General features: G+C 40.0%; 1 protein-coding gene across 1 annotated transcript; it reads right to left on the bottom strand.

Annotated features, from left to right (window-relative positions):
- Positions 1-3,528: 3,528 nt before the first annotated feature.
- LOC131931293 (uncharacterized) lies at positions 3,529-12,263 on the bottom strand (the record flags this gene model as incomplete). The annotated part of the gene is made up of 7 exons (XM_059288032.1): positions 3,529-3,617; positions 4,914-4,970; positions 5,825-5,845; positions 6,916-6,960; positions 8,570-8,635; positions 10,840-10,976; positions 12,118-12,263. Coding segments are annotated over 7 exons (561 nt in total), but the record flags the coding sequence as incomplete, so codon positions are not given.
- Between the last annotated feature and the right edge of the window lie 289 nt (positions 12,264-12,552).

Genomic DNA, 12,552 nt, shown 5'->3' with positions numbered 1-12,552 from the left:
TGTCCCACGGACACCGTCACGTACGAAAGGATACAAAAAGTACGTTAACATTTAACAACTCTCCGAAAAGGCAAATTTACAGTATACAACAAAGTCGCCTTTCACAGCACAGCATTTAACACATAAAGCATTTACAGCACAATGAATGAAACACCGTAGCATTTCTACCTAATACTTACTTCCTTTGGATTTACTTCCTTTGGACTTTGTTTCCACACTCCCTGAACCTAAAGATAAATTAAGTATTCATTAACGTGAGAACAGTGGCGTAGTAAAGTCGGGTGTCACACGGTGCGGCACTTAATGGTGTCACCCCCCCCCCCCCCAGATGCGTAGCGACCCTTTTCGGGGACAAACTTTCAAATTTTCAATTTCCACCCCCACCCTCGAACTTTTGATTTGTACCCCCCCCCCCTCAAGTTTTTCTCTATATATTTTGCTATTTTTTGCCTTGGTGTCAACCCCTCTAAATGGTGTCACCCGCAGCGGTCCGCACCCCCCCCCCCTCCCTACGCCTCTGCGTGAGAATATACATTTTTTTTTTAAATTAGAGGTAATAGGCTAACGGAATAGATGTTGTTTTTTTTAAACTTCCGAATAAACATACAAATAAATATATAAATTATATTTTATGTCGAAAGTTTGAGGAGGGGGGAGGGGGTGCAAATCGAGATCCTGAAGGGGGGGGGGGGTGCAAATCAAAAGCTTGTCCACGGTCTCCGGGAAGGGTCGCTACGCCTCTGCATATCATTAGGCTAATTAAGTCGATTTCCTTGATTTAAATGGCGCCAGATACTGAACGAACGAATTACTTTAGAAAACTAACTACTACCTTAAATACAATTTTAACCATTAACTTTAGAAAACTAACTACTACCTTAAAAATAAGTTTTTAAAATAATTTTTTCACAACTGTTCCTCAAACATAACACTTCAGTTTTTTTTTATCAACATTTACCTTTTCCTGACCACCCTTCGCTCACTTCAATCGACAAATCAAATTTTTTCTTAACGGACCACTCGACTATCACCCAAACCGACCAATCAGCATTGACCTTTTACAGACCAATGAACACTAACTTATCGGTATCAATGTTACCTTTTCTATCTTTCTTGTCTCTCTTCCCGCCGATAGAAGCGCCACTGGCAGTAGAAGATCCACTCGATCCAACGCCTGAAGTAAACACAACAAAACAGTGGCGGTTAATTCTATCACTTTTGTTGACTGTTATTTTTTGTCGTTTAAGTTTTCGAAGTGACACGTTTTGTTTTATGATGTTTTTGCTTCGAGGATAGATTTTACGTTGCGACATGTAGTGTACCATGTGGGTTGGGGGAGGGGGGGGGGCAGTGAATGTGTAGTCTACCATGAGCGGGGGGGGGGGGGCAATAAACGTTAGTATTCCGCGTGGGTTGGGGAGGGGGGGCAGTAAACGTTAGTGTACCGTGTGTGTTGGGGAGGGGGTCAGTAAATGTAAATGTACCATAGGAGGGGGGTAGTGCTGTATACCGTGTGGGTTAAGGAGGGGAGAGGGCAGTAAACGTTAGTGTACCGTGTGTGTTGGGGAGGGGTGGGAAGTAAACGTGTAGTGTACCATAGGGGGGGGGGCGGGCAGTGAACGTGTAGTGTACCATAGGGGGGGGCGGGCAGTGAACGTGTAGTGTACCATAGGGGGGGGGAGAGTGTACATATAGTGTATCGTGGGCGGGCAGTGCACAAGGTGTACCCTTGAGGATGGGTTGGATGGTAGGGTAGTGCATCTCTATGGTAGGGTAGTGCATATCTATGGTAGGGTAGTGCATCTCTATGGTAGGGTAGTGCATTCTCTATGGTAAGGTAGTGCATCTCTATGGTAGGGTAGTGCATCTCTATGGTAGGGTAATGCATCACTAAGGTAGGGTAGTGCAACTCTATGGTAGGGTAGTGCATTCTCTATGGTAGGGTAGTGCATCTCTATGGTAGGGTAGTGCATCTCTATGGTAGGTAGTGCATTTCTATGGTAAGGTAGTGCATCTCTATGGTAGGGTAGTGCATCTCTATGGTAGGGTAGTGCATCTCTATGGTAGGGTAGTGCATCTCTATGGTAGGGTAGTGCATTCTCTATGGTAAGGTAGTGCATCTCTATGGTAGGGTAGTGCATCTCTATGGTAGGGTAATGCATCTCTATGGTAGGGTAGTGCATCTCTATGGTAGGGTAGTGCATCTATGGTAGGGTAGTGCATCACTATGGTAGGGTAGTGCATCCTCTATGGTAGGGTAGTGCATCTCTATGGTAGGGTAGTGCATCTCTATGGTAGGGTAGTGCATCTCTATGGTAGGGTAGTGCATCACTATGGTAGGGTAGTGCATCCTCTATGGTAGGGTAGTGCATCTCTATGGTAGGGTAGTGCATCACTATGGTAGGGTAGTGCATCCTCTATGGTAGGGTAGTGCATCTCTATGGTAGGGTAGTGCATTCTCTATGGTAAGGTAGTGCATCTCTATGGTAGGGTAGTGCATCTCTATGGTAGGGTAGTGCATTCTCTATGGTAGGGTATTGCATCTCTATGGTAGGGTAGTGCATTCTCTATGATAAGGTAGTGCATCTCTATGGTAGGGTAGTGCATCTCTATGGTAGGGTAGTGCATCTCTATGGTAGGTAGTGCATCTCTATGGTAGGGTAGTGCATCTCTATGGTAGTGTAGTGCATTCTCTATGGTAGGGTAGTGCATCTCTATGGTAGGGTATTGCATCTCTATGGTTGGGTAGTGCATCACTGTGGTAAGGTAGTGCATTCTCTATGGTAGGGTAGTGCATCGCTATGGTAGGGTAGTCAACTATCGACGGACACGAAATGCTGCATGCCCAGGCCATTGAACCTGAACTGTAAGAAATGTCTTACCTTTACCGTCAGCCTCTGAACGTGGTATAACGACTGGACTCCCCACCCTGGACGGCTTACTTTCGGAGACTTCCAGCAGATCTTTCAAGATGGGAGCTGCGTCTAAACGACAATGACGTCATAGAAACGGTGTTGCTTTTAGACATATTTAAAGGTGCGGTGGAGCGAGGGGGGGGGGGGGACACAATAAATTAAATAATTTTTTTTTTAACTCAGGTAAAAAAGTTATATACAGTTGTGTTTGCTATGAGGAATCAATGGCTGGTGGGGACTTTAATTATGTTGGAGAATTTTCAAATTAATTTAATATATATATATATATATATATATATATATATATATATATATATATATATATATATATATATATGTATGTATGTATTGGTAAAAATTGTATATTATTTAGACTATAAGATCTGGAAAGCTCTTGTCAGCGGTCTATGTCCCAGGAGGGGCGACAGGCAAACCTAACCTAAAATATGAGGGTGGTGCTAAACAGCAAACTGAGGTAGCTATCATTGTGTGTGTGTGTGAGGGATTGACAGTGTGCGGGGGTGGGGTGGCTGTTCTAATCCCCCAACGTCCACCCAGTCTACACCACTGGTATCAACACACGACTCTTTCATTCCTCTCGCAAATTTCTGTACTAGTACTCACGAGGATCGGAGCCTTCGATACTCAGGGTACTTCCTCTCTGTTTGCCTTTTTTTCTGTTGAACTTCTCACGGGCCAACACTGAGGAGACGAAAGTCGTGATTCCAGGCTGATTATTTTCATCAGAGTAAGGACGTAACTAAAAGCTTTTGGCTTAACTCTTATAGGAGAAAATATCCGATGGACATTAATATCTCATGGGACATATCTCAGAGAAAATGTCCCAGATAAATTATCTCAGACAAAATGTCCCAGATAAATTATCTCAGACAAAATATCCCAAACAAAATATCTCAGACAAAATATCCCAGACAAAGTATCCCAGACAAAATATCCCAGACAAAATATCTCAGACAAAATATCCCAGACAAAGTATCCCAGACAAAATATCTCAGAGAAAATATCCCAGACAAAATATCTCAGAGAAAATATCTCAGACAAAATATCTCAGACAAATTATCCTAGACAAAATATCCAAGACAAATGATCCCAGACAAAAGATCTTAGACAAAATATCCCAGACAAAATATCCCAGACAAAATATCTCAGACAAAATATCCCAGACAAAATATCCCTGACAAAATATCCCAGGCAAAATATCTTAGACAAAATATCCCAGACAAATTATCCCAGACAAAATATCCCAGACATATTATCCCAGGCAAAATATCCCTGACAAAATGTCCCATCACTGTGCCCCCATTAAACACCGTTCACATGTTCTTATGTAAAAACCCAAACTTTCGATGGTTAGTTCACCCTGACGAGTTTTTGTGAAACAAAAATGTTTGGTTGTTACAGATTCACAAGCAGGCTAATACATTGGCCATGAGTTTTTAAAATGTAAGTTTATTTTTAAATTTTATTTAGGCTAGAGCTAAGTATCATCTTCCCGTTTATTTTAATTAGTAATTTGTTTAGGTTTTAGTGTTTGTTCTAAAAACTTTCATCGGATTATAGAAGGATATTTTTCTTTAATAAAATATCTTAGGCTGTAACAGGACTTCTGAAGGTGCGCCTTTATGTTTGCTTAACCTTTCACAATAGGTGAATTAAAACTATCTTCAAACGGAAGCCCAAAACTAACATAAACACGTGCTTCTTAGCTAGATCAATATAAGATACAATGATATATAAACGACTTCAATAATGTAGAATTATACAAACAACATTTAAAAATACAAAACTCCTAAGGATAATTTAACAGATTTATATATATATATATATATATATATATATATATATATATATATATATATATATATGATCACCGCTGGGTTGAATATAAAATACAAAACAATATCAACCAAGCGCCCGTTGCAATTATTTTCTTCCACGGGCGAAATCAGCTAGTACAGTAAGACTAACTCTACTCACTGAGCGCAGGATTGACATCGATGTCGCTGCTTTGAACTTTCTTGTCTCGCGATTTCCCTGTATGGAGTACATGTGTTTTATAGCACCGTGTGGTAGTACAAATACCATGCTGTGGGTAGGATTTTGGAGACGATAGGGCTGGTAAGTAGGTCACCAACCAATTCCACAGCTTAATAAAACCTGCCTTAGCCATATAACTAGTTGGCGACCAACTTACCAGCCCTATTTATACAGGTGGGGGGTAGGGGGGAGGACCGTGGGGGTAGATAGGGTGGTGGTCTAGTTAGATGTGTGGAGGTACAGCGCTATTAGACTAATGGATGGTGAAATATATTGAAATACAAGTTGGTCAGTGATATGGTGCATTAATTTTAAATAGGTGGGGGTGGGGGGGGGTGGGGTACGTTTAGATACAATCAAATGGTGGTGTGGGTACATTGTGTAGCCTATATATATATTTATATATATATATATATATATATATATATATATATATATATATATATATATATATATATATATATATATATATATATATATATATAGGTGCGAGTGTGTGTCTAATTAATTATATATATTCAATCCGTCTCTAGCTGACAAACTAATGATTTTCTGTCTAACTCGGTTGCATGCACGATCAACGTTTGTACTTAATGTAGGTAAGTGCCTGACTTTTTTGGTAAAATGTAAAAATAAGCAGGTGGGGGGGATATAAAGCATCAAAAAATCGTGAATTCATTTATAAACTATTTAAACTTTAAAAAAAAATAGCGAAAAGAAAATTTTTGATTTTTTTTTTGTTGGAAATTTATAATCAAAAGAAAAAATAATTGAGATTAATTTATATTACATTTGACAAACTAGGTATCTCTTATCTGATTGTCTTATCATAGATACATAAATGTACTCACAGAATTCTCGTACATCGTCCTCTGTAAAACATTCAAACATTTAGTAAAAAATCTACATCAATTACACTCGTCATTACACTTTTTTTTATGGCTGTTGATGGGGTTATGATTCAAAATATAGACATTAATCATCATCCTTTCCAATTCCTGTCCCAGACATACATATGGGGCAGATGAAGTAGAGTTCACCTGTTTCAAGTACTTCGACATAGTATGGGGTAGTTTGGCCAGTACTCTGCCCAGCTGCTTTGGTTTCTCTACCGTGCCAGGTACCCAATATAGCTGGGTGTACTCAGAGGCATCCTAGAGACTTGGGGTTCGAACTCGAGACGCGTGAGTTTGCAGTCGTAAGCTCTACCAGTCAACCTCGCCTTTCCTTGTTATTAAATTTTAGGCCAGATCCAACACGCTTATTTTTTTATCCAGTTTTAGCATTATTTAACTCTATATTAAATGCAATTAATTTGTGGGCAAAAAAAAATCATGCTTAGTAGTACTATACATCGAATGGGAGAGTCCGAAAAGTGTTCAGATCAGAATAATATCAACTTTTTTTTTACAATTTTTGTTTTACACAAATTTATTAAACGTATCTGATTTTAAATTGAATTTTTCTTTGAATTCGGTCATAGTCATTGTCTGTGCTCTAGTAGTAACAACTGGTCCTTTCCATCAATGGCATTTTAAATAAAGGACACAAAGCCAGTAATAATCGAACCAGGCCGACATATTTATAAAAAAGATAAATACTAATTTCGAAGTCTACACGTTTCAAAATAAATAGCTAAGTTATATTACTATAAATCCATTGAAACAATTGTAAAATAAAATTAAAAAGTCGAAGAAGTAATCGTAAAAATAAGAATAAATATTCTTTGTACACAACAAAACTATCTCATTTTGCGCTAAAGCTAAAACTAATTCGTAATCCAGCTAATAACTTCGACCTTTAGAAATGCATTTAATAGCTATTATACTCCATCGTTGTCTTAATCCAAAGTAATATTTCTTGCTTATTAAAGTTGGCAGTTAAGTGGCTTGTCAACTAATTATAACTCTAATCAATTTTAATAAAGGATCAATAATCTTACCGTCCCAATCGTCCGGGTTTCTTGAAGACCTGACTTTTTTCTTGCCTGCCCAAAATATAAGTTCTTTTACAACTCGTATCAATGAGTTTTCAACTTAAGAATAACATTAACCATTCAATACTAACATAAGTCATGATGGTAATAGGGCTTGTAAATCTACGGTCTCGAAATCTACTAGCTGGCAAGTACGAGAACGAGAAGTCATGACCTACTTACAAGCCCTATTGTTATTTTCTTCTCGGTTGTGACGACGCTTCACAAACGTTAAGTATATATATAGTATGACGCGAATGTTCACGGCGATAAGAGTGCAAGAGTTTGTGGTATCATATGGAGGCGATGCCCGGAGGATTTATCCGGGTACGTTTACTTTCGTTAAAAATATTATGCCAGGTACCCTTTAAGGCTGAGTAACTCAGCAAGTATTGGACAGCGTGTGCAGGCTAAGGCAAACACATTATAGGTAGAATTGTTTTCGTATTAGTTTGTAGCCATTTAATTGTCTACCAGTATTTCTTCCAGACTTTTTTCTCCGGGAGGGGGGGGGGGGGGGATGTGGGCACTTGAAATTTTCGGGGGCGGATTAAAATTTTCGGAAGGGGGGGGGGGGCGGACACTGTTAAAAGTATATATTTGCTATATAATTTCCATTTCGTTCGGGGGGGGGGGGGGGGGGTGGGGAGGGGGGGGGGGCGGTAGAAGCGATGCGTGGAAGAAACTATGTTCTGTAATGTGCTAGATCTGAAGCGATCAGGCTCAGTAGATTCTTAGCTCTAGCTAGCCCTAGGTTCGTAAAGTGCTAAGCGTATAATGCCCAGAGGTCTGTAATATCCTAAATCTGTATGGCATTTGGTCAGTAAAGTCATAGATTTGTAAGGCATTTTGTCAGTAAAGTCATAGATTTGTAAGGTCTAGTTTGTTAAGTCCTAGTTCAGTAAAAATACGTTCTGTCTAGTACGTCTGTAAAGTCGTAAATCTGTATGACTCGGTATGATAAGTCATATCTCTGTAATGTCCTGTTTGTAAAGTACTTTGTGTCTAGTCTTAAGTCTGTAAATCTGATTCTGTCATTAAATGCCTACGCCTGTAAAGTCCTAAAGGCCTGTACGCATGTAATCAGACATGTACTCATCAGTTCGACATGTACACATTTAATCAGTTCGGCATGTACACATTTAATCAGTTCGGCATGTACACATTTAATCAGTTCAGCATGTACACATTTAATCAGTTCGGCATGTACACATTTAATCAGTTCGACATGTACACATTTAATCAGTTCGGCATGTACACATTTAATCAGTTCGGCATGTACACATTTAATCAGTTCAGCATGTACACATTTAATCAGTTCAGCACGTACACATTTAATCAGTTCGGCATGTACACATTTAATCAGTTCGGCATGTACACATTTAATCAGTTCGGCATGTACGCATTTAATCAGTTCGGCATGTACACATTTAATCAGTTCGGCATGTACACATTTAATCAGTTCGGCATGTACACATTTAATCAGTTCGGTATGTACACATTTAATCAGTTTAGCATGTACGCATTTAATCAGTTCGGCATGTACGCATGTAATCATTTAGACCGTTACACGTGTAATCACTTAGGCTTGAACACATGTAACCTTGACCTCTTCCCTCACCTTTCCTGCTGTCCTGTATGACGACATCCGCCGAGTACTTGAACGTCTTCCGGTTAGCGTGAGTACCTGTGAAAATCACAACGACACAATTTAAATATAGAAACGGTCATATCAATTTCAAACATGCCTGCTACTCTGGCGAGTCAAGTTTAGGCCTTTATTTCTATAGGGCTGGTAAGTAGGTCAATAAACAGTTCTATGGCTCATGCAGGTTTTATTGAGCCGTAGAACTGGTTTGTGACCTACTTACCAGCCCTATAGCCTCGGCGCATGAAAGGATAAACTCGATGCCAAGCCGTCTTTACTTTTACCAAACGTTTCCAGGTACCGATATAAGCTGAGTAGACTTAGGGATCCGAAGTTTTTTGACTATTCGGGTTTATATACTTATGTTCTATAACTGGAAACGCCGTATTTTAATTCAATACGTAATTTCCATTCTGACTCAAAAGAAGTAAATTGCGGTGTAGATAGTATTATCAGTGGCGTAGCGAGGTCGGGTGTAACATGGTGCGACACCTACTGGTGTCACCCCCCCCCCCCGTAAGATATATATATATATATATATATATATATATATATATATATATATATATATATATATATATATATATATATATATATATATATATATATATATATATATATATATATATATATTCCATATACACTTGTAAGTATGTGTATACGCATGTGTATATGTATTCAAATCTTATTTCTGCTGGATATATTTAATTTTATTCCCCCCCCCCATACACGGATTAACATATAGCTTATTACGATTCGCAACCAAACCGTTTTTCTCAGGCATATATATTGCAACGTTAAGTTGATGTAACTCTCCCCCCCCCCCTCGTCGTCACCCCCCACGGTGATTGCTTTAAACTGTGCTCAGACAATACTAAAGATTCGCATCTATATTAGGTTATAAATTCAACTGGGCGTTGCAAGCTTTCTTTATCATTAGCAGGTTTACGTCAACGTGCCAACCCCCCCCCCCCCCCTCCACCCGTGTCGGTATTTTGTCCACTTTGTTCTTAAAAGACTATTTAATACACTCTAATTAAAAATTTAATTAAGTAAAATTATAATTTTTCTGTATATATATTGCTATTTTTTGTCTTGGTGTCACCCCCCCCTAAATGGTGTCACCCGGTGCAGTCCGCACCCCCGCCCCCCCCCCTCGCTACGCCACTGAGTATTATGAGTTTTATGTTATGAGTGTTATGTTACACAACTCACTTTATTTGAGTTTGCGAAACAGATAAAGCTGAAGGTCTTTTACCATCAGCAAGTATGTGGATTCGAGGACAAGTGTGATTCAAGAAATATTTGGATATATCCAATTAATGCTGAGTACGCAATAACGCTGAATGAAATAGCTTCAACTTTTTTCCCCCACAGTTTTTTTTTGTCGCGTATCTATGTGCTGGTACTAGAATGGGGGTGGGTGTGACTCTACTGACTCTACATCTCAGTGTGGGGTTGTGACTCCGACTCTTATCAATCTATCAATCTAGAATGTGTCTGTGACTCTAACTCTATGGCTGTGGCTCTAACTGTGACCCTGACTCTAAGGTGTTGGCTGTGATTTTGGCTCTTAGGGTATGGCTGTGATTCTTGTACTGTGACTCTACTGTGGCTCTACATCTAAGAGTAGTGTTGTGACTCTGACCCTTATGGTGTGGCTGTGACTCCGACTGTAATGATGTGTCTGTGACTCTAAATCTATGGCTGTGACTCTACTGTGACCCTGACTCCTAAGGGTGTGACTGACTCTTTAGGTATGGCTGTGACTCTACTGTGACTCTGACTCCTAAGGATGTGACTAACTCTTTAGGTATGGCTGTGACTCTACTGTGACTCTACATCTTACCAGATAACTGCCTAGCCTTTAGAACATTCACAGAGCCTGATTAGCCAATCAACTCAGAAACCACCAAGAAAAAAAAAAAGTCTTTCTAATGTTAAGAAACCCCCAGCCCAGTGGCGTAGCTAGGATTTTTGGTCCCCTATGCAAAAAGTGTTAGTGGGCCCTTCAGAGGCGTAGCGAACCTTCCCGGCGACTGGGGACAAACTTTCGATTTGCACCCCCCCCCCCCAGACCTTCGATTTGCACCCCTCCCCCTCAAACTTTCAAAAAGGGCCCCTATTTGCCTTGGGCCCCTATGCCTTGCTTACGCTAGCTTTACGGTAGCTACGCCACTGCCCCAGCCACAAACACCACAGCAGCGGGTCACCGTTTCCATGACAACGGTTTTACCTCGTACCGAGTGGGTACTCTTCCGAAGACAGGATTTCGATGATGTGGCTCTGGGAGGGGGAGAGGATGGCCTCGCACGACTGGTGTAGCAGCGCTTCTGGTGGCATGTCTTTGGTGTAGCTCTGGCGTATAGGGGGCATCTTCCTGAGAGATTGGATTCAAAACCAAATGTTAGGCAAGGATAGTGTCAAGTTTTGCTGTTGGGGTTAGGATTTGAGTTAGTTTTAGTTCGAGTTTAAGGTTCAATTGAGGATCAGGGTGAGGTTAGGGATAAGGTTGAGATTGCAGTTGACGTTGAAGTTGAGGTTGAGGTAAGGGGAAGGGTGAGGGTGAGGGTACGGGTACGGGTACGGGTACGGGTACGGGTACGGGTACGGGTACGGGTACGGGTACGGGTACGGGTACGGGTACGGGTACGGTGAGGGTGAGTGTGGGGGGTTGGGGATGGGGATGGGGTTGAGGTTTAAGTTATTGTTTGAGGTTGATTGAGGATATGTTTAGATGCTTTTGGAGTAGATAAAGATTAGGATTACGAATATGATATTAATCTAAGGTTTTGAGTAGGGGGTTAAACTCACATTATTTTTCCCTCAAAATATTTGGTAGCATAAACATGGTCAGCGTATCAGAGGCGTCGCCACTTATCTGTGTGTAAGCTAGAGCCCAAGGTCGACTAAAAACACAGCAGTGGTCGCCCTTGTCCTGCTGTGGCCTCTGACTTCAAAAATGTATTCGACGAAGGCTGATTCTCCTTTCGTCTTGTATTTACTGCAGTATGTTGTGAACTTAGTCGGTTAACTCTGTTTCTAAATCAGTCTTCTACTGGCATTAGTCAGGTCTAAATTTTTGTTTAAGCCAAGTTAAGTGTTGTCCGCGTAGTCGAGAAGTGCTATTCACCGTCCTATTAGGTTGGGTTATACTATGTCGCGTTAGTCTAGTAAGGTTATTCTAGTCGTCGGCCAGTTTTGTCTCGGTGTTCTTATGTCCCTTGCTATGCGCAGGCTAGTCCCAAACACAAGTACTGTAATGTCGGTCGTTCTTCAACTGTGAAATAATCAAGAAGCAATTTTTGATGGGCTCGTAGATATGAAGCATTTATTATAATATATTCATAATGTGCTGTAATATAAAATGTCCATGATCAAGATTATCATCAGATTTTACCGATCTTGCCCAATAGACATGGAGCTGATGAAGTAGAGTTCGTCTGTTTAAATGATGTGGCCATACATGGGGATAGTGTAGTCAGCGTTATGCCTGTGTTTCCATAACTTAAGTCAGGTACACATTAGAGCTGCGAGGACTCACGGGGGTCCTACAGACCCGAATCTGCTTTTTAACATTATCCACTATAACAATCTGCACTATAACATTCTGCACTATAACATTCTGTACTATAACATTCTGCACTATAACATTCTGCACTTTACACTGTAACATTATCAACTATAACATTTTACCCTGTAACATTATCAACTATAACATTTTACACTGTAACATTTTCAACTATAACATTTTACCATGTAACATTATCAACTATAACATTCTGCACTGTAACATTATCAACTATAACATTTTACACTGTAACATTATCAACTATAATATTTTACACTGTAACATTATCAACATTATCAACTATAACGTTTTTCACTGTAACATTATCAACTATAAATTCTGCACTAAGTAATTCTTCAGTGCCGCGGTTCTCAAGAGACATGCT

This window comes from Physella acuta, unplaced genomic scaffold, assembly GCF_028476545.2.
Source record: "Physella acuta isolate Inbredline_101_S28 unplaced genomic scaffold, ASM2847654v3 ptg001938l, whole genome shotgun sequence".
Lineage (NCBI taxonomy): Eukaryota > Metazoa > Mollusca > Gastropoda > Physidae > Physella > Physella acuta.
The sequence above is the reverse complement of the archived record's forward strand: the minus strand, read 5'-3'. Positions and strand labels throughout refer to the sequence as shown.